We start from the raw sequence: 21,924 nt of genomic DNA, 5'->3' as shown, positions 1-21,924 counted from the left end.
AGCATTAACTTTTTGCTAGTTGTGCCCTACGTAGTATTTTGGAATTCAAACGGTACGTGAAGGCAGCACCAAAAGATAAACGTTGAAGGTTTATTTTAACAATTTAGCAAACGTTTACATTTCAAAAAACATGCACACAAATTAATTGGCTTCGACTTACAACTGCACTGTTGGTTAACGGTCCTATTTTATAAAATCTGATGTAAAATTCGAGACTTTTGCGTTTCACCGTAAACTTTTCGCGCATGCGTGGTGTTGGTGGCGTTAGAGGGGGCACGATGGCTGCGGACAGTACCTTGCTGCTGTCTCTGGTGGAGGAATTTGTCTCCGGACTACAGGACAGCAAGGCCAAGGATGCAGCAAAAGGTAAATTAGTCTTAGTCATGTTTTGCTTGACACATTCTCAGAATAGTTCGGTTGAGGGAAACGCCGCTGAGGCTGCAGAGCTGCGCTTCAAGGATGCGCAACATGATGGTTAACTAGCTAACTTAGCGCCACAACATCCTGTGTGCTGCTACAACCTCACAATGCAAACTACGTATGTTCTGACAGTCGTCTGCTCAATTTATCACCTCGACAGCACACCCTGAATATAAACCTACCGCTGTATTGTACTGTCACTCGATTAGAGGTCTGAATTTAATGCTAGTGTTTATGGTTGCACCGCGTGCTGCTTGCTAGCTGCTGTGTTTGTGTCCGTTTGAAAGTATCCTGTCAATGAACTCTGCAACCTTACCTTTGAACTTGTAAATACGACTAGTTCATATGTAGTTAACTCCAAGAGATTACTTGGTTTTCTGTGTGTGTACGTTTTTTGTTTGATGTTTTAGCAGTTTTTGTTTCCAGTTTGCTAAACTTGGCTTTTTGCTCAGGTGTCAAAGATGGACAGTTTACAGTGCTGCAGCTGGTGGAAGCACTTGGGTAAGCTAACATCACTCTGTCTAACAATCACAACAGTAGCACAAGCAAAACAGAAACGTCAACTTCATATGATTTCACCTACTTCTAATGCTGACTTTAATGCAGGTAAGACTCATAAGGTGGCGAGTTAGATGTTGAGAGAAGCAGGTTTTACTCAAAAGTGATGAGATAATCCCATAACCATATCACCAATTGCACCAAGTTATTTCAGAGTAAAATGAATATAAAATGTGAGAAACGGTGCTCAAGAAAAATTAGAGCCTTTCCACTTTGTTTCTGTGCTCAACCCATATTCCACATGAATATCGCGGTAACTGCAGGCTAATCCAGTGGCTCTTGAAATGTGTGCCCCTCCCCACAGCCCGGCAAGCCGAATATTCGGATATTCGTCATTAATTGGGCCCGAATATCCGGAGCCCAGAAGTTGCTATTCGGACCAGCCCTAGAAAGTATGAGGTCTTTCTCATGAAAGCGTTATCATACTACTTTTGAAATATCTCCATTACAGTTTGGACTTCAGTCACAGGTTCCTTTTAAACTCAGCCTGATTTGTTCTTACATTAATATTTAATAATAATTGATTCTTTCATTTTCTCTGTAGACTCAGTCTGACCAGCTCTCAAGCTCCCACTCGAGCCCGAGGAGTCCAGCTTCTCTCTGAAGTTCTCAAGGAGTGCTATGGAGAGCTCACGGAGAGAGAAGGTACTCCTCTTCTCCCACATTTTGTTAAGATTATGTCTATCTCACTGTTTTGTTTTGTTTTTTTAATTTCAATTTCTCAACACCATAAACAATAGTAACATTGTATGCGAGTACAATTGTCAGAAAGAGAGTCAAATCAAAAATGTATCAGAATAACTGCAGTTTGATTGCTGTGTATATATGTATGTAAACAGCGATTTTATTCTGTTTTCTTTCTCTACAGTGGAAGTTCTTATTGCCTTCTATGAAAACCGTCTTAAGGACCATTATGTCATCACACCGCCTGTGTTACAGGGACTCAGAGCGCTGGTGAGTCTGTCTGTAATAGATTTTCACTGACAACTTCTCGAACATCCTGCAGGAAGTTAAGCTCTCAAGTTTGTGTCCACTTGACATGTTTGCAAAGCAATTTGAGAAGTTCCAGATGTGGTAGCATTGACCAATATTGTATGTGTCTGTGTGTGTTTTTTCAGACTAGATGTACAACGTTACCTCCCGGCTCAGCTGTGTCCATGCTGAGGTCTTTGTTCCAGGATGTTCATGTACAGGTGAAACTCATTTTTTGACAAAGATATTGCAGCAAGCAGATTTTATGTAAAGTTTATCAAGGACTTTGAATCTATGCTCACAAAAATATCCGCAATTTCTTAATTTTAACAACTGATCAACAGAAATATACAGTAAACGAATTAGCCTTCAAGTCAACTGATTGTTGCTGCTTTTGTGAAACCTTTGCATTTTCATGTTAATCTGACTAATTTCATGAATAAAAATGGATAATATGCTTAAGTAAATGAAACTCCAATTAACAAGCCTAGTTTAAAAAATGTATTTTTATTATTTTTTTTAAATTTTCCATTCTTATTATTTTGGTGCTTGTGAGTTTCCGTTGCTGGCTAAAATCTCTTAGGTGTGCAAAATTTCCTCTATGCAGAAAAGTCCTTGATAACAGCAGTGTGTGTTTGACAGAGTGAATGCAGTAAACTGTCTCTTCAGTCATAATACACGGAAACCCACACCCTTGAAATATTTGACCACACTTGTTGTGTGATGATGATTGTCATGTTTCCTAATGTGTTCTGCAAAGCACTTCTTCTTTTAATAAATATGTTTTGTTGGTAAAATTGACTCAGACAGATTGTAAAGTTCCTGAGCAATTTTACGTTGAGAGCTCATTTGATGTGTTTATTTTCCTCCAGTCTCTGATGCTTGCAGAAAGAGCCTGTGTCTACAGCATGCTCATCAACCTCATGGAGACCAGAGAGGCTGGTAAGAGAAAACTGACTGGTTTGGATCTGATTCACAGGAGATCAGTTAATAGAGTTGGGTTGCTCTGGTAGAAGAATCAAAAAGATGTTGAACATACTGGTGATTCAAAACAGTACAGAGGGAGTTTTGTCTGAAATCTCAACAGTTGGCAGAGTCATCGGTGTCGTCATTTCTCATCTGAGGGTGGTAAAACTTTGAATGGAAAATGTTGTTACGCCCTCTTCTGCTTTGTTTGGCAGGTCACTAATGGAGCATGTTTTGCATAGACATACTGTATAGGATGCAGATACAGGTTAGACAGTGAAGTGGTTGTGTGTAGTTATGAAGAAAATGCAAGCAAATGGGATGACATGATAGTGTGACAGAATGTCTGACTCCCCGTTTTATACTTACATATAAATAAAAGTAATAATAATATTCTTCCCTGTATCTGTGGAAATCATGAATTTATAAAGATATATGATAACAAGAAAAGTAATCAGACCTCAGTACTCCGCCAATGCTGCTCAGTCGTATCATTTCCAGAGGATGAAATCTTGAAAAAATTTCTGACAGAAATCACAGCACTATAGAATGTGGCCAGTTAATATAGATGTACCCACAAACAAAATGACCATGCACTGAGCACAGGTGTGTGTTATGCATGTGTACGTTATGTACGGATACCGAATCATGTGACCTAAATATGTAGCGGGCGGCGGGAATTAATGGGACTCGGAAACACCCCCACAATTTAATCAATTGTTTCTTGTGTCATTTTCGACAGATAAGTCCGCAATGGTGGATTTGTAGTAGGATCACAATCATGTGATCGTCAGCAGGCAGCTGACGTAGCGTTCACTTGTTGTCATCGTTACAGTTTTTTTCTTGAAGCTGGCTACTTGTGTTTTATTATTTATTTATTTATATTTCATTTGGGGAACTGAATCCTTTGTGATTTTTGGATTGGTATTAAATTCAGTACTCTCAAACATTGTTGTAATGTAAACCCTACATGAGGGCTTCTCAAAGTCTGTACCAAATAACAAATCGGTCCAGTCATTTTCTATTCAAAAAACAAAAAAATCTGCTGATCCATAAATTGCTGACGTTGAAACCTTTAGCTGGAAATTATTCACAGTGATCCCATCCCCAGATGATTGTGTTTTTGTGTGACTCATTTCCCTATCATTGACATCGTTGTCATGGAGACATTAACTGTTATACAGATCTGTGTGTTGTTGCTGTCGAGTTGCATGTTAATGTTACACCAGAGAATTTGCTGTTGGCTTCTAAATCGCAGATACAGAGCATGTCTTGTTTTTCTCCAGTTTCTACAACTTGTGTTAATGTGAGAATATGTCAGTCAGGAATAAATCGACTGTCTGAGCTGTATCTGCCTCGGACTTATTGTGGTCCAATCACAAGAGATGTGACCTTTGTAGTATAATCATGCATCAGAGTTAAGGAGTCACGTTGATGCAAATGACTGCAGGCAAATAATTCTGTTTCCCTCATTTTGCCTGTTACTTAATAGAGTTTTGCTATCACTAATCGTTCCAGATTTTGACCTTTCGTAAAAAAGAGATGCAGACCTTTGAGTAATAAGTTTGAGATTCTGCTTCCTCCTTCCTTTTGGGGAAGAGCTGTAACTGATTTTGGTTGTGTAACTCCTCTAACATGGTGGAATTTCCCATTTAGGAATTCGTCAGTTCAACCATTATTTAGGGAGCCTATGTTTATCTCAGATGTCTTGTAAAACTTATTTCAAATGGTGTCCTCCTGCTTTACTTTCCCACAGAACTGAAAGGTTTGGGGGCTGACTTTGTGTTTGGTTTTGTCCAATCCATGGACGGGGAGAGAGATCCTCGCAACCTCCTGTTAGCCTTCCAGATTGCCAAAAGCATCATCCACAGAGGATACGATCTAGGTGAGAACACATACAGTGCGATCTTGCTTTTGTTCTCTCTGTATCTCTGTCCCTTTTTCCAGCCCGTTTACTGTGTGAATAGTTATGTAACTATTTTGCCTCCTGTTCATTTCCTGTCTGCTGCCTCAGGTAAATTCACAGAGGAGCTGTTCGAAGTGACGTCCTGCTATTTCCCCATCGACTTCACCCCTGTAAGTCCCTGTTTGCTCAGCTGGTTTGGACTGAGAACTGACGAAAGCAGGAGAGCGTAGCAGACAGACATGTCATCACCGACTTCCTGTGACCTCAGACAAACAATAATACAGTACTTACCTCCCTGCTTGCTCACGCACACTTCACATCTCTAAGCCAGAGAGGATCACAGCTCTCTCTGAAGAAAACAGCACATTGGCACAAAACTGCTCGTGTCGTGTAAACATTCTCTTATTAGATTATAGTAGAACAAGATGTGCAGTTTAGAATGAGAGAAAGCACATTTCACCATGTGTTTGGATAGATGTTCTAATCCAGCAGAAGCCATCCATCTCAGCAGAAAAGGGAACCTTCAAAAAGTGCACCATCACTATTAGTGTAGTTAGCATGGTCTCAGCTGACGCATTAGACAGTATTTACAGAATTAAATGTATTTTCACTTTGGAACCTTTGAAGACCAAAAAAATCCCATATCATCTCCGCAGTGCATAGCTCAAAACAGTCCAAAGGCAGATAAATTGAAAAGTCTATTATTCAGGGTTTTTCCTGCTTCAGAATGAACCTTTGTGGGATGACTACACACACGCTATGTACAGTAAAGACAGTGCACCAATGGTACATTACTACGTGTAGACTTTTCTGTTACTTCTGACGGTTTGATTGACAAAAATGTTTATTATGCTTGAGTAAACAAAAATCCCACTTGACAAAATTGAAATTTTGATGTATTAAATCTCAGTTCTTATCATTTTGGCACCAACAATTATCATTTGTGGGGTGCCAAAAATTTGTCTGCAGGAACAATCTAGTTATTTGCAGTTGTTGGAGCCTGTGAGTTTTTTGTTTTCTTTTTTGCATTTTAGCCTAAAAAATAAATGATTATGGCTGTTTTTAATTGATGTGTTTCAGTTATTTTATAAAATGCAAATGCCACCAGGCTGTAGAGTCATACTGATTGTATCACAGTGACTCACTGACATTTCTGCTTTTGTGTGTTGTGTTTACATCCAGCACGCAAGCTTATTTATGTAGCACTTTATCATACATGGAGCTATTTATGGAGTCTGATGAGCGTCAGCATCGGGCGCCTTAACCCGGCGTTCGGTTCATCCCACAGCACCAGTTCTGCTTACTAAAAGTGGCCCACTAGACAGCTCGTATTCCACACCCGGCTTCTTACCCATCTAAAATTGGAGAATAGGTCGAGATCGTTTTGGCTCCAAGACCTCTAATCATTCGCTTTACCAGATAAACTGCGTGACTCTGAGCGCCAGGGTCAAATAAATAAATAAATAAATATTCAAATAGCTTTACAGGCAATTGTAGAAAAAATAAATAAAATGAAACGAATAAATTAAAATACTCAAACAGTACAGACAAGTTGGACAAAAATGCACATCCAATTTTAGAATAATTTAAGCTCACTGACTAAAACAACTGAAAAAAAGACAAGATATGAAAAATAAAAGCATGTAAGACAACATATACAATTAAAGAAATTTAATGAAAGTGCAGACAAGTTTAACTAAAAACTGGAAAAAAGAACAGTCTTTAGCTTACTCAAAAAAATGGTTATATTTGAGGCAAATCTCATTTCTCAGAGCAGTTTGTTTAAACAGTGAGCAGCGTAGTGACTAAACACCATTTCGCCTCGTCTGATCTGAACTCGGGGCTCCACTAACTAAATAGTCACTGACTTAATATGTTGTGTTAGTGCCGCTGTATATAAAGAGAAAATCACTGCAGTGCCAGTAAATTAACTGACATTTCCAACAACTGTTAACATAGATTAGATCTATATTTTAGCCACAGACTGGTTGTATTACATTACAATCATTTAGCAGATATGACTTGCAGAAAGCGCATTCAGCCTTTATTGACACCTTTCATAACTGCTGGGCCTCTTGGTCATCTACTCATTATATCTGTGACTATATGTTGGCATCTTTGTGTTTTAATAGCTTATCTGTCTCCTCTTACTTTGCCCATAACCCACCCCAGCCTCCCAACGACCCCCACGGCATCACCAAAGAAGAGCTAATTCAGGAGCTGAGGGGCGTCCTCACTGGGACTCCAAAATTTGCCGAGGTAGGACAAAATCTATTTATATTTTAGTTTTTGGAGCGATTGTGCGACCTGTGATGACAATCAGTGTTTAAAAAAGATTTCAGCTCTGATTTTTACTGCACTCTTACAGTTCCTGTTACCTCTCATCATCGAGAAGCTGGACTCAGACGTTCCGAGCGCAAAGCTGGACTCGCTGCAGACTCTGGTGAGAAACTAGAGATGTCCTCTGGTAATAACAGCAGCTTGCAGGGTTTGAGATGTAAACACTTGACTGAAAATTTCCCAGCTTGTATTCGCAGCTGCAAGACGTCCGTGTGGTGAACAAGATACAGATGATGATTCCCTTCAACAACAAAGTCACTCATTTATAACCTCAGAGAAGCCTCATACTGCATGTAACTTGTGAAAGTGAAGCTGTGTGTTTCTGGAAAAGTCATTTTCACAGCTGACCACGTTTCATATTTTTCAGACTGCTTGTGTGTCGCAGTATGAACACAAGGACTTGGCCGAATTCCTCGAGGGACTCTGGGCGTCACTGCGCCGAGAGGTTTGTTTGAGACAAATTTATGTGCAAACAGTGAGACTACATATGTGTGTATTTGGTGACTTAGTTAAGAAACATTCAAAAAATGTCTGTATTTTCTTGTATGGAGATGGAATTGAACTTATTTAATTGCTTTTTTCCCCACTACACCCTGAAAAAGAGGCTTTAAGCATATCAGCTGTCTTCATTTGGAAATGTTGGCTAGGACTATGCAGTGTCTGCTTTATCAGTTTGCATTAAACTCCAAATTATGACTCAAGACATCCAAGAAGGTGACTTTTGACCTTCCCACTATAGTAATAATATATGATTCATTAGTTTTTTTGTGACAACCTGCTCATACAGTGAAATTATATGTGAAAAAGTCAACACACAAAAGCATCATTTTTTCCCCTTCTTTACTACTCTTTAACTATCCAGACTAGAGTGAACAAACAGCTTGTCTAATCTCCACTTAGTGAAGTTAAAGGTTGCTCTTGTTTCATTGCAGGTGTTTCAAACATCCAGTGAGAACGTTGAGTCTGCAGGCCTCGCTGCTCTCACCGCACTCACTTCCTGCCTGTCTCGCTCAGTCCTCAACTCTGACTCAGAAGACTCTCTCAGCTCCTTCCTGGATCTCATTCTCAAAGGTGAAGTGCAGCTTTAGTGTGCATGCATGACCTAACCCCCCCCCCCCAAAAGTAGTGTAAATAAAAACCTGGAAATATGAACGGTTGTGAAAAGTACTGATTCTGTCAAAGCTGTAAATGAGTCAGAGAGAAGCTAAATGTTAGTAAAAAGGACTACGGGGCTGTTTACTCCAGTATAACTCTGCTTAAGTAGCTGGGCAGGAAACCCGTTTTTCTATTTTTATACCACAGTGCCTGTTCCTTTCTTTCATTTTAGCTTTTTTAACTTTAGATGTTTACTGTCACATCAGATGACGGGTTGTTTCTTTACGTTAGAGTAAGTAACTATTAGAAACCTTTATGCACAGTCTGTAATTCTTGAAATATTCTTGACTCTAAGTATAAACTACTGCTGAATGTACAGTGTCAATATTTTAGATGCTCAAGCTTATCACTAGCTGTGTTTACATTTGTCTTATTATTCCTCTAATATTAAGAATAAGAGCCCGGTCAGAATAAAAATGCCTCATGTAACCACCTCAATCGGAACACACTGGCTAAATCAGAAGGAATTTTTAATCACATTAAAAGGGCTTATGTAAACCTTTGGATGATCAGTTCACTAGGAAAATATTAGCTCATAATAACCATGTAACACTTAATCCTATGGTTTGTTTCTAGTCAGATTAAATATATTCTTTCTGCATGTTTGCCCTTCGTTCCACTCTTAAACTCTGTGAGAATAATTCTCCACTCCAGCAGCCTTTGTGTCAGACTTCTGTCCACCGGCTCCTGGTCTTTGGTGGTTAAAAGATTGCAGGAGACGTCTGTGCTGTTGAGGTTGCTGCTTAGAATGATTAGAAAATTAGATTTTCTCGCAATAAAGTCAGAAAAATACTTCTTCTGTTATATTTCCATTAGACTAGATACTTCACAGCAGGCAGAACCCCTTGGCAGAAAGCCCTCTGTACTTATGATGATGTGTTATTTATTTACTGAAACTGTAATGTTGTTCCAGACTGCAAGCATCACCTGTGTGAGCCGGACTTAAAGCTTGTATGGCCCAGTGCCAAGCTGCTCCAAGCCACCTGCTGCGCCTCCAACAGGGCGAGTCACATCGTAACAGCAGCCGTCATGCCGTCTCTCATTGACCAGTACAACAGCAGAACGCAGGTAAGAACGACAACCGATATCCTCATGTTTACTGAGTTTCATATGAGTACATTTTTCTTTTCAATTCTTTCTTTTCAAAGGATAACAAAATACACTTCAAGAACATTCAAACCTAGCTTTTCACAAGCATTCGGCATGTACAGCACAACTTGAATCTCGTTTCTTCTCTTTATCCTTTTTGTTTCTTTTTTTATGATGTAATTTCAAACAAGTCATAAAAAAACTATTTTACAAAGTCAACAAGGGGATGTACATTAACTAAAGAGTTTAGAAACAGAGTGCTTGTATTGCTTTATCCATCATGAGAAAGGAAAATTAATAAACTAGTGGATAATAGAAAACCAAAAATGTCCCTTTTTGAACAAGAAAAGCGCTCAGAGAGAGCAGTGCTCCGTCAACGTTGCTCAGTCTTTGTATCATTACTGACAGATGAAATCTTAAATAAAAACATGACCTTGCGCTGAGCACACGCATGTGTTTTGAATGTATACGTTATGTACGGATACTGAATTGCATGTGACCTAAATATGTAGCTAGTGGTGGGAATTGATGAGACTTGGAAACACCCCCACAATTTAATCAATCGTTCCTTGTTTCATTTCCGACGGATAAGTCCCGATATGTCTGCAGTGGTGGATTTGTAGTAGGATCGCAATCATGCGATCGTCAGCTGGCAGCTGACGTAGCATTCACTTGTTGTCATAGTTACAGTGACGCTGTGCCGCTGTGTTGCAAATTTCACAAATTTGTTCATTTGTGAATGGACTGAGAGAGTCATTTTTTTTCCATTATGTCAATTTCGTTACAATTTCTGTCTATTCCTTTTTGTGAGGTAATCAGGTGCCTGGTTATGCATTTTTTACCAGCAGATATCAGGACACCAAATTGATATTGATCTGTTTCCTGATTGAAAATCAGCATTTGCTAAGATGAGGGTTTTAAATTGGAAAACTATTTTAATAATGAATATTTCTTCCATTGTTCTGTGTATCTCTGTCCAGATTTTTTTTTATAGCTGGACATTCCCAAAACACATACCAGTGGTTGACATCCTGACGCCCACACAGTCTCCAACATTTAGGGTTCATATGAACAAATTTAACGGTATTTCATGCTGATGAGAAAAGAGGTTGTAATTATACAGACCAAAGGATTTAAAAGTGGGCAGTCTCCCTTCCCATAGAGGCTCTAAACTGTTTCAGGAGAGCCTCACTGAATGGAAGTTAAAAACTGTAACATTAGTTATCAAAAATAGAGCACATAGAAGTCAAATTATGTTGTTTAGTTAAAGTGATAGTTCAGAGATACTGTCGTTATGGGGAATTGCCTGTTATTCCCACTTTCCCAGAGTCTGAGACTAATCTCAGTCTGAGGAGCTTTTCTCAAGTATTTTGTGTAGTCTGAAGCTATGGAAAATAAGCAACATGAGGCTTTCTTGGCTGAGTTTTTGAGTGTCTGTGAGATCAGATAATGATCCCACAGGCATCCAGGAATTAAGCAGAACTAAGTGAGTAAACGATAAACGGGTGTGAAGTGTTGCCTTTTTTTTTAAGTTTTGTATGACTTGAGAACCACATCCTTAAGCTTTGGAAATTCCTGATCTAGACCGCTGGTATTTTTTAGGTTAAATCTTGTTTCATAAAATAGAAAGGGTTTTCATGTGGTGTTGATGCCATTAAATTTATAAAAATAATTTTCTCTCTCTGCCAGTGTTCCCAGAGACGGACATTGCTGGAGGTGGTGCAGCGATTCATCCAGTCAGTGAAAAGCAGTCAGTCTTCAGACAGTGGTGAGTTTACTGCTGTCCTGCTTCAGACTGATGCTGATTGAGCTCCTCTGATCACAGCTGCACCTCGTTCCACTTTAACACCAATAAGTGACCAAAAAATTATTCAGATTATGCGCTGATTTATTTTACCCTACATTTGTTTCATATTTAAATCTGCATGTCTCCATTTGATGTAATTATTTTTACAATATAGGTCATTGATGTGTATGAACCTAGTTAAGTTAAAGCATCCCTTTACTATGACGAAGAAATATGAATCTAAAAGGCACTAAAATGTGCAAAAGCTAATGAGTTTTGCTGATGTACAGTCAAGTGTGTTTCTTTTTATACTGTGATAGTCCTAAAGGGTCTTCAGAAAGGGGTTTCTACTCTCTTTAAATACTCTAACAGTGTTTAGGTGCTGCATGTATGTGATCAGTGAGACAAAAGACAGAATTAGTTTCCCTTAAAAAAAAACAGCTTTTTTACAACAAGCTGTAGATTTGAACTCTTCTGTTTCGATTCTTCTCTTTAGATGAGAGTGTGCTGTCAGCCTTCAGAGAGGCTCTGTGCAGCGTTATGTTTTCAGCTCTGTCTGAGAGTGACTCCAGTCTGCAGATCACTGCCACCTCTGCCCTCACCTCACTGGCACAGCTAACAGGTGAGTTGCATGTACAACTTGTAGCTGAAGCCCTCAGAGGCCGGCTAGTGTTACCTCACTCAACTGAGAACTGGGGCTGGACCCGAATATCCAAATATTCGTTTGTTGTGGTCGTATCTGAATACGACCAAATATTTGGATATTCGTCATTAATTGGGCCCGAATATCTGCAGCCCAGAAATTGCTATTTGGACCAACCCTACCGAGGACACAACGGGACTGAGAATTTTACTGTTATGTCACAGCTGAAGATTGATTTGTTTTTTTTCAGTGTTAATGTTCGCGTTTTTTTTCCTTGACTTATTCAGTACGATATTTTGATTCATAATGCCTATATTTTTTATGTTTTTACTGTGCTATCTCCTGCTGCATTGTTGGCTTTACTCTTTGGTATTTCTCTCTGTGTTTTTCTGTTGTAAAACACTTTGTAGCCCAGGTTTTAAAAAGCAGGGTCAAAATTTGTTTTCCAAATAGTAAAAATGTCTCCTCTGTGTCTGTCTCTTAGGTCTGCTGTTAGACTCTGATATTGAATTAGCTATAGATCACCTGACAAGACTGTTGCTGATTGAGGAGGACGGCAGAGTCAGGTCAGCTCACAGTGGACAGACTTTCATCAGTTTTGTTTTTCATCTATTTGACTCCAGTTTCATTTTATTATTTTTTTTTAAGTTCCACTTAATTGTGTCTCCATGTCTTTGTCCTGTTTCTGCCTCCAGTGCTGCAGTGGTGGAGTGTGCTGGAGCCTTAGCAGAGCTACACCCTGCAGCTTTCATCGCTAAACTGATCCCAAGACTAAAGCATGAGATGTTTTGTGGTAATTATGGAGTTAAAAATGGCACATAAGCAAATGCAGAAACATGCGCAAACACTGTATATATGTTAATAATTGTATCACAGTGAATTTTAGTGGATGTATTTAGATTTTTTTGGACACATATCAACAGAAAACATACAAATATGAAATACAACACACACTGCATTTTTCTGAGTTTATAATTTGCATGAATATACCTGACAAACCTTGTCGTCTTTTCTGTTCAGAGCCCATGGCTCAAGACCTCACAGAACCCTCTAAGCAGCATTCCCATCATGCAATGCGTCAGCGGTGTTTGTCTGCTCTGGCCGCAGTGTCTAAACAATCCAGTGTTGTCCAGGACAGCACACCTGTCCTCCTGGAGGTCCTCAGTTCAGCACACACAGGTAATCTGTTGAGTTTCTGGCTTCAGATATTGACTCATCTATTCCTACCTGAATGGTGAAAGCCACCGGGGCTTAAACTGTCCGAAGATAAACAGCAATTTATATTTATGGATGGCACAACATTTGACTCAAAATTCATCTCAGACCATAAAGATGTGTTCTTTGAACTTTCAAAACTAAGTTTCATTGAAGAAGATATGAACTCTCCATTTATGGGTAGAATGATTTGCAACTTTATAAGCTGAAGCATTCATTTGTGTAAAAACGCTGATGGTCAAGCAGAACAGTGATACGGTAACTTTACCCCTCAAATGCTGCATTGTAAGTGTCAGTATTGCTAGCTGACACTTGAGGTCTGTCATCTGCACTGCAGTTGTTGCAAATAAATGCATCAGTCCCAGGAATGATCTCACTTGCACAGATTCTCCAAACAAAGAGACCAAAATCTCTTCAGATGAATAACGTGGTAATTTCCTGTTCACTGCAGGTAGCGTCAGTTTTTCGGTGGATGAGGTGGTGTTGGCGTGTCACAGCCTTCAGAGGATAGCAGAGCAGGTTGAGGACGAGGAGGAGACAGGACGTTGCTTCCATGATGTCATCATTCCTCGCCTGCTGTCTCTGGCGCTGCAGGCAGCACTGCAGGGTGAGCAGCTGACAAATTCAAATGATCATATTCTCCTCTTTTACCCTTCAGCATAAACATGTGCTAATAATAACTCATCCTCTACTTTGACTTCTTCTACTATAACCTCTGATAATTTGCTTCTTTAATTCACACTTTTACTGCAGTCAAACATTTTCTGTCATTACTTGTGTATATTAATTGGTGGCCTTAAGTGGTGTTAGATCTAAAAGCCAAGTCTTTTAAGAGATCAAATATGTCTTATTCTCTCTTTCAAAAAGTTATATCACATTTTTTAATAGAGATTTAAGTTATTGACATTACATTCTTCTCTCTATCCATATTTGTAAAATGTGTAGTGAAATGGTGGATTATTTATGCTGCAATTCCAACATTTTGCACTTTCTGTTCATGTCTTGCAGGTGAAGGGTCTCCTGGTGTTCGTAGTCCTCTGGTGGAGGAGGCGGTTCTGTCTGCTATGGTTCCTGTCATCAGTACTTCTTGCTCCAGGCTGCAGCCCACGTCAGTACAAACATGTTCTTTAAACTTTATTGTGAGCACTTATTAACACATTAGCATACCTTCATAGTAAAACTTTCCTTTTCTCTGAATCAGTCTTAACTCATCCAAATGTAGAAACAAACTAAGCAGTGTCGCACTTTGGCAATCCAAAATACTACTTGTGAGACTGTAGAAGTAGCTTTGACCTGCTTTACATTCCTGTTTATTTTTTCACAGCTGCAGATCTAAATGTGTTATATACTGTTTCCGATCTGTTTTGCACCTTTTGTGTTCCTTTTACATCTCTGATTTGTTTGCTTGATATAATCTGAGAGACTTTTCATGTGGTTTCCTTTTGGGCTGTTTCGTGTCGTCAGGATGGCAGCGCAGACGGCATCGAGGGCTGTGTCTCTCTTCCTGGATGGTGATGTTTCCTTTTTGCCTGACAACTCCTTCCCTTCACACATTCAGCTGCTCAAGGTGTGTTGTTGTATGTGGGCACATGTCGACGTTGCTCGATGTCATAAAATAGTTTTTTGTCACATACTGCGTGTTATCTTTAAATCTTCATAACAACTAATCGATAAATGGTCTGTGGCTCTATATCATGACAATCCAACAATATGCAGACCTACACTATTGTTCAAAAGTTTGGGGTCACCCAGACAATGTCATGTTTTCCATGAAAACTCACACTTTTATTCATGTGTTAATATAATTACAGAAGGGTTTTCTAATCATCAATCAGCCTTTCAACACCATTAGCTAACACAATGTAGCATTAGAACACAGGAGTGGTGGTTGCTGGAAATGTTCCTCTGTACCTCTATGGAGATATTCCATTAAAAATCAGCTGTTTCCTGCTAGAATAGTCATTTACCACATTAACAATGTTGAGGCTGTATTTTTGATTCATTTAATGTTATCTTCACTGACAAAAAAAAGCTTTTCTTTCAAAAATAAGGACATTTCTAAGTGACCCCAAACTTGTGAACAGTAGTGTATATATTATGTACATACTGCATATGTTTCAGGGATTGATTATAAATATGCTCTATGGATTTATACAACTTTATTATGTCACGTTACTTAAAAAATGTGATTCATGAGACATGTACCATTTTCCCAGAAGCAGCAGGGAGACTCCTGGAGCCAGTCTCAGATGGTTTGTCTCCTCATGGGTTGTGTTTGTTCGTTACCTCGCAGTGTGAGTCTCAACTTCAACACCTAATTCAGATTTTTTCTAAAAATCTTGTCTAACCTTCTGAAGCTGTGTTCTGAACGCGTCTTGTGTCGTCCAGGTGGAGGTTCCTCAGATCGACCAGCTGTTGTCAGCGCTGGAGGAGATGAGCTGCACCTGCAGCCATCAGCTGTCATACACGTCTGCTGCAAAGTGCTTCGCTGGTCTGGTCAACAAGAGGCCACCAGGTCAGTTAGTGCTGTTACACTCCTGTCAGAAGGCAATTTTTGTTTCCAACTCAAGAGATGAATCTTGTTCATTAATTGTGATGTTTTTGTTTCATCTTCAGGTGATTCTCTTGACAGCCTGATACAGAGGACAATGAAGAGAGTCTGCAGTGAGTTGGACTCAACGTCCTCCTCTGTGCGCATTCAGGCCTTCACACTTATGATCTGGGTAAATAACTCAGTGTCAGCATCTTTACCTCTGATTCTAAATTGTACCGTAATTTCCGGACTGTTGAGCGCACCTGAATATAAACCGCACCCACTAAATTTAAAAAGAAAAAAAGTTTTGTACATATATAAGCCACACCTGACTATAAGTCGCAGGTGTCCAGGCGTTGTAACATGAGATATTTACACAGAAAGATTTTTTTAAACTTTTAATTAAATAAATGCTTTTTTCCGAACAGTGCCTGTAACACGGCAGTAAAACGCACGAGTCAGTTCTTCATGCTGTCGACTCCAATGTCTCACCATCGATCCATTGATGCCAGGCTAACATGCAGCAGCTCTATTTCCTTCTTTGACAGGCAGATCGATTGCATTTAACTTAGAAGCTGCATCTTATGCATTTCTTTGTGTGTTTTCCATGGTGAGGGTGTGTGCATGAAGCGCAAAATGACTGATTTGAAGAATTTAGTGTGAGTGCGTTTGATTTAATTTGAACAGTTTCATTGGTCCACTGTGACCTGTTTGGTAATTTTATTGGTCTGATGTGACGAGGCTAAATGTATTAAAGGCATGAAGCTTGCCCATAAAAATCTATACATTAGCCACATCGTTGTATAAGCCACAGGGTTCAAAGCGTGAGAAAAAAGTAGCGGCTTATAGTCCGGAAAGTACGGTACTTTCTCCAAATCTGCAAACTTTCTTTGCAAATGATAATACTAGTTTTAGTCAGGGAATTAAATAGCCGAATATTATGCTCTATCCCTTTCCTGTTTTTTTTATATTGCTGCATATTTGTGCTTGTAAAATGTCTACAAACCTATTAAGCCGAAGTCCACACCTCTCCCACAGAAAACACTGCCCCTTCCTTGCCTGAAATGCCCGGTTTGAAGTCGAGACTTTTCTCACATTACTTACTTACATCACCGTGTAACATCTGCCTTACATCTGATTAGCAGCTTGTTTGACCACATCCTCAGACAAAGACTGAGCAACTTCCTCACAGTCTAACATTATTTTCCCACTAGAGCTGCTTCTACCAGAGCTCTGCCTAAACTCAGATCTGGGTTTATGGTACATAAGCACTGTCGCCTCATTTTCAATGGACCAGCTGACCAATCAGAGCAGACAGGGCTTTTTAGGAGAGGGGCCTTAAAGAGACAGGAGCTAAAACACGGCATTTCAGACATGAGGGTGAGAAGAGGTGCAATGTACAGTATGAGAATAGTAATGTACTTTTAATTATTGCATGTAGACATATTCTAGTAGACCCCAAATATCATCTTATGAACCTGTACATGTTAAAACTATGAGCTCTTTAAGACATTTTGTACATTATTCTCATCAAGGGTAACATTTTACTTTCTTATTTATTCACCATGATCTGTAAGTCAGTAACTGCAAGAATTGTTAGCTTTACATATTAGCTTAAGAAACAAATGCACTAAAGTTTCTCTTGCGTCCAGGTGGCCAAGGCTCTGCTTCTGAGATATCACCCTCTGTTCAAAACACTGACTGACAAGGTAAAACCAGTAAACACCACTTACTGTTTCAGACTGTCGTGTACCAATGTAAAGTGGAAATAACTTGTGTATGTTGTCTTCTTTGCAGCTCTTCTCTCTGCTTGATGATACTGATTTGGGTCCGATGGCAGCAGACAGCTTCTCTCTGCTGATGAGCGACTTTACTGATGTCCTGAACCGTAGTTGCCACGCTGACGTGCGCATCATGTACCGCCAGCGCTTCTTCAGCGAGAATTCAGCCAAGTTGGTTCAGGGCTTCAACGCTGCAACACAAGGTAGCAGGCGACAGCATTAAGATGAATCTAATTCAGGATTTACATGAGATTTGAAAGACACTGTAACTATCCAGAAAAGAGCAATTCTCAAGGACTAAGGCTAAGGAGAGACTTAGCTTATGATTTTATGATTTTATGCTTCATCTGTTTGTCTTCTGTAACAGTTTGTATTGCATTTTATGTCAATACTTGTATTGCCTTTGTCTCCACCAGAGAAGAAGTCCAACTATTTGAAGGCTCTGTCCAATATCGTTAACAAGCTGCCCAAGCAGGTTCAAGTCACTGAACTACCAGCGGTGAGTCAAACTTCACTTTTACCAAATGTTTTACATTGATAAGTGTTTATTACTCAGCCCAGGAATGGCAGAGTTATGTGATGATCGGCGTACTTTTGTCTGTCTGTCTGTCTGTCTGTCTGTGCGCAACATTACTGAAAAACGGAATAACGGATTTGGATGAAATTTTCAGGGAAGGTCAGAAATGACACAAGGACCAAGTGGTTAGATTTCGGCAATGATGCGACTTGTAATCTGAATCCACAGATTTGTTAAAGATTTCTATATCACTCTGAGATAGCGTCATGCATCACTGTAACTATGACTACAAGTGAACACTACATCAGCTGCCTGCTGACGATCACATGATCGCGATCCTACTACAAATTCACCACTGTGGACTTATCAGGACTTATCCGTCAGAAATGATAAAACAACCGAGCAGCCTTGACGGAGTACTGTCAGCTTCGTTAAACAGTCGGCGGTAAAATTCAATTTTTCCTCCGTGCACAGCTGCTCTCTCTGCTGCTGGAAGCCTTGACTTGTCCTGATCAGGGCGTCCAGCTGTCCACTCTGTCCTGTCTGGAGCCTGTCCTCATCAACCCACCACCAGCTCTCATTCAGCAGCTGGAGGCTTTAGTCAACAGGCTGCTGGCCCTCCTCTGCAGTCCAGCCATGGTGAGTGAGAGAACATTACCTACACATCCAGTAAAACTACTTTCTGTTCTGTGCTGAGGCAGCCTCAGTCACAGAGTTAAGATTAGATCACAGTGGACAATGTTCTTACTGATATTTAGGCTGTTATACAGCATGATGTCCACTCTGAAAATACAGGCAAAATATAACCTGTATAAGCCAATAAAGGAATTTATTATTTTCACGGTTGGAGTCTATCTTAATTAGTTGGAGCTTCTTATTATCAAGTATGAGCATGAATGCTAACTAAAGGTCCTGACAGTATATTGTGCTTTTTTTTCTTCTGCAGAACGTACGGATTGTGTCATTGCGGTGCATCCATGCTCTTTCCAGCTTCCCTGTACATGAGGTAAAACTCTAAATGATTTGGATGTTTGAGAAGTTTGTCAAGTTGGTACATAATCTCAAAGTCTCTTCTTGAACCCTCAATCAAAATTAGGATTTGAGGATTTTTTCACAGAACATAAACTTTAGACAAGGGTTTGGCCCGCGGGACAAAATCGGACGACTTTGCAAAGTGTAAAAAATACAGAGACGACATTAACTGCAATATAAGTAACTGCTATTTTAAATTTGTCCACTGTACTGCCACAACGTTGTATTTTTTTATGTATACATTTTATGCATTTACAAGGCAGGAGGTCAACTTAGTGTTCTTCCTTAATAGTTCCCACTTTAGTTGGTATCATGTGGTGTGTCTGGATTACTACACAGATGTGGAAATAAATGTAAATGTAAAGAAATTTCTAGATCTTGACAGGTTGTTTTGATCATAAAGTAAAATACTATATTGTTCATTTCCAGACACCCGTGACTAAATGTTGGGCTTTTCTAGATACACTGTGATCTGGAAGTTGTAATGCACATATGATGGACCACCTCAATAGATTTTAGCGGTGATGTGGCTTATAGTCTGGATCCAAGGATTTGTTAAAGACTTCTGTATCATTGTGAGATAACGTCACTGTAACTATGACAACAAGTGAACACTACGTCAGCTGCCACCCACTACATATTTAGGTCGCGTGATTTGGTATCCGTACATAACGTGCACATGCATAACACACACCTGTGCTCACACCAGATCTTCTTTTATAAAGATTTCATCTGTCAGAAATGATACGACGACTGAGCAGCCTTGGTGGAGTACTGTGCTTTCTGAGTGTTTTTCTTGTTCATAATGTTTTGTAAAAAGACAGTCCATTAAATGTGAGCATTTTCAGAATGTACTTGTAGTTTTTGCACTATAACAAAGGGAAAACTTTGGAGTTGTCATTTATTGGATATTCTGCTGTGATTTTACTGGTCCAGCCCACTTGAGATCTAAAAAGTGTGACCCCGGGAACTAAAATGAATTTGACAGCCTTGCTTTAGACAGTTCCTTGCTGTATTTCAAATCGAACTTTCCATCCAATATGTTACCTTCTGAAGCAGTTCTAACACTGATTTCTGACACCATACATGTTTAAGTCTGCCCAAACATTTTACATGCCACAATTAGAGTTTAATTAGTTTGTGTATTTTAAGTTGATGAAATAAAAATCAGCACATTCAATTTTGAGGAAAGGCTGTTTGCTACAGGGGTTTTATTTATCTCTTTTGACTTCAGAACCAAATACCTGGTTTGTCAATGAGTGCTTATGCTTTTGTAAATCTTTTTAACTGTAATATTACACTCAGGTTAGCTGTGAACATATCACTGTAACAGAGATTAACATTTTTCTTCTATTGCTGTGTTTCAGGTCCTACCTTTTCGGGCTCGAGTTCTGCGAGCGTTGGCGAAGCCTCTCGATGACAAGAAGAGGCTGGTGAGGAGCGAAGCTGTCCAGGCAAGAGGAGAGTGGTAAGAATCGGCACCTACTGTTAAAGATGGAGTAAATGTTTAGCTTTTTGCTATGTAACCTACTGACTACAGATAAGTGGCAAAATAAAGGAGAAACCTGAACTTATGGCCCATGCAGACGGACCATTTCCTCCCAGTCGCCCGCACCCCCCTTGACATGCCTCTGCGGCCCCCCAGGGGGACACGCCCCACTATTTGAGAAACACTGCTCTAGTTAATTCTCTCTCATCTACCTCACAGGTTCCTCCTCGGAAGTCCTGGTGGAAGATGATTTTGTACCTCAAATGTAACCAAAATCAAGTGCAAGACCAGAAACCAAGTATTAAAGCTGTGCAACTCACTCAGCAGCTCCCCTCCTCAAGATTAACTCTCCAGTACCCTCCACCTCCGAACCTTCCAGCTTCCCTCAACCCTTCTACTCCTCCATCCTTTCTACCAGGACGACTACCTTCTCATCTTTTTTCACGTTACACTGATATGTTTTTGTTTTGACTGTCTGTATTTTCATGAATGCACAAGGGAGAGGATATGAAGTGGAGCGTATTTAGTCTAAGTTAAAGAATGAAATTAATCGTTTGTTATTGTACAGTAAGCCTCATGTTTGCCGTCCTTCTCTCTACATATCAGAGCAAATGTGTCATGAAACTGAATTGTTGTTAAATGTTAATCACTGAACTTGCAAAACTTGAAAAATATGATTTTCAAGTGCATTTAAAATCACAAGTGAGGTTACAGTGAAAAGAGCCACATTAGTCACAGTAATAACACCAAGGAGTGATTGGAATCAGGGACATGAGGGACACTAACATTGAATAATTCAGCTGATCTTCTTTCAACTAACAAAATAATTAAATAACACACCAAGATTTTTCTTTCTTCCTACATTCAAATATGTCCTGAAATAGTGATATTAAGAACATCAGCACCACAATAAGATACTGTCAGATGAAGACATGCTGCTCCTGTATGAAGAGAGAAGTTAGACTGCAAGCTATCCGTGGAAAAGTGAACATTTTGCGATCTCGGGCTGCTGGAAAAGATCCGATGTGTAGCAGAATGAGAGCAGCAGTGAACCCAGCAGAGCCTTTTATCTCCTCATCTGATGAATGTGTAACTGAGCTGTGTCGTCTCAACAGCAGCTGCTTGGTTTGAGTCGTGTCTCTTGGGAGATTGTGGATGTGCCAACAGTCCTCGCATAAAGAGCACTTCTGTACGTATCCACCGACATGAGTGAAATTTTAGGATACGTTTTACATAATTAAATATCTGTTTCAGTAAATGTACTTTAAGATTGTAAGTTATGTGAACAGTCTGTCAAACATCCGCCTTGTATTTGAACAAATATTGACGCTGTGTCATTGTTAATGTTTAGTCATTTCAGAAAGGTTGGCTGACTTTGGACCTCACATCAACTTATGCCAAGGAAATAAGACAATATATAATATGTCTAACTTAAGATGTCATTAAAAGTTCTCTTTGTAATTTATCCACAGAGCTCCTGATGCATTTTTTAAGACAAGAAAAACACTCGGAGAGCGCAGTA

The 21,924-nt window shown here is 39.6% G+C and overlaps 1 protein-coding gene across 2 annotated transcripts; it reads left to right on the top strand.

The window, feature by feature from the left end:
- The first annotated feature begins 219 nt into the window (after positions 1 to 219).
- On the top strand, positions 220 to 21,867 carry mms19 (MMS19 homolog, cytosolic iron-sulfur assembly component). Of its 2 annotated transcripts, none has more exons than XM_055004357.1 (31): positions 220 to 366; positions 873 to 921; positions 1,523 to 1,623; positions 1,847 to 1,932; positions 2,097 to 2,171; positions 2,823 to 2,892; positions 4,673 to 4,801; positions 4,931 to 4,992; positions 6,995 to 7,081; positions 7,191 to 7,265; positions 7,530 to 7,607; positions 8,095 to 8,233; positions 9,231 to 9,385; positions 11,096 to 11,174; positions 11,689 to 11,814; positions 12,320 to 12,401; positions 12,531 to 12,628; positions 12,856 to 13,014; positions 13,502 to 13,657; positions 14,059 to 14,158; positions 14,515 to 14,617; positions 15,270 to 15,344; positions 15,439 to 15,565; positions 15,667 to 15,773; positions 17,236 to 17,292; positions 17,381 to 17,567; positions 17,781 to 17,863; positions 18,356 to 18,520; positions 18,828 to 18,887; positions 20,281 to 20,381; positions 20,622 to 21,867. In XM_055004357.1, exons 1-31 carry the CDS (start codon positions 246 to 248, stop codon positions 20,650 to 20,652), a joined length of 3,123 nt encoding a protein of 1,040 aa, XP_054860332.1. In that variant the 5' UTR covers positions 220 to 245; the 3' UTR covers positions 20,653 to 21,867. The 2 variants fall into 2 exon arrangements, with proteins under 2 accessions (XP_054860332.1, XP_023117868.2); XM_023262100.3 differs by having other exon boundaries at positions 15,267 to 15,344.
- Positions 21,868 to 21,924: the final 57 nt, after the last annotated feature.

The sequence above is a fragment of the Amphiprion ocellaris genome, chromosome 18 (genome assembly GCF_022539595.1).
Source record: "Amphiprion ocellaris isolate individual 3 ecotype Okinawa chromosome 18, ASM2253959v1, whole genome shotgun sequence".
Classification (NCBI taxonomy): Eukaryota; Metazoa; Chordata; class Actinopteri; family Pomacentridae; genus Amphiprion; species Amphiprion ocellaris.
The sequence above is the reverse complement of the archived record's forward strand: the minus strand, read 5'-3'. Positions and strand labels throughout refer to the sequence as shown.

Excerpts from the sequence above, each read along its gene's own strand:
- mms19 (XM_023262100.3), top strand. The coding sequence starts at position 246 with ATGCGTGGTGTTGGTGGCGTTAGAGGGGGCACGATGGCTGCGGACAGT. Across the intron at positions 7,608-8,094 it reads GGGCGTCACTGCGCCGAGAG|GTGTTTCAAACATCCAGTGA; the intron begins GTTTGTTTGAGA and ends GTTTCATTGCAG. Across the intron at positions 14,618-15,266 it reads CACACATTCAGCTGCTCAAG|AAGCAGCAGGGAGACTCCTG; the intron begins GTGTGTTGTTGT and ends CCATTTTCCCAG.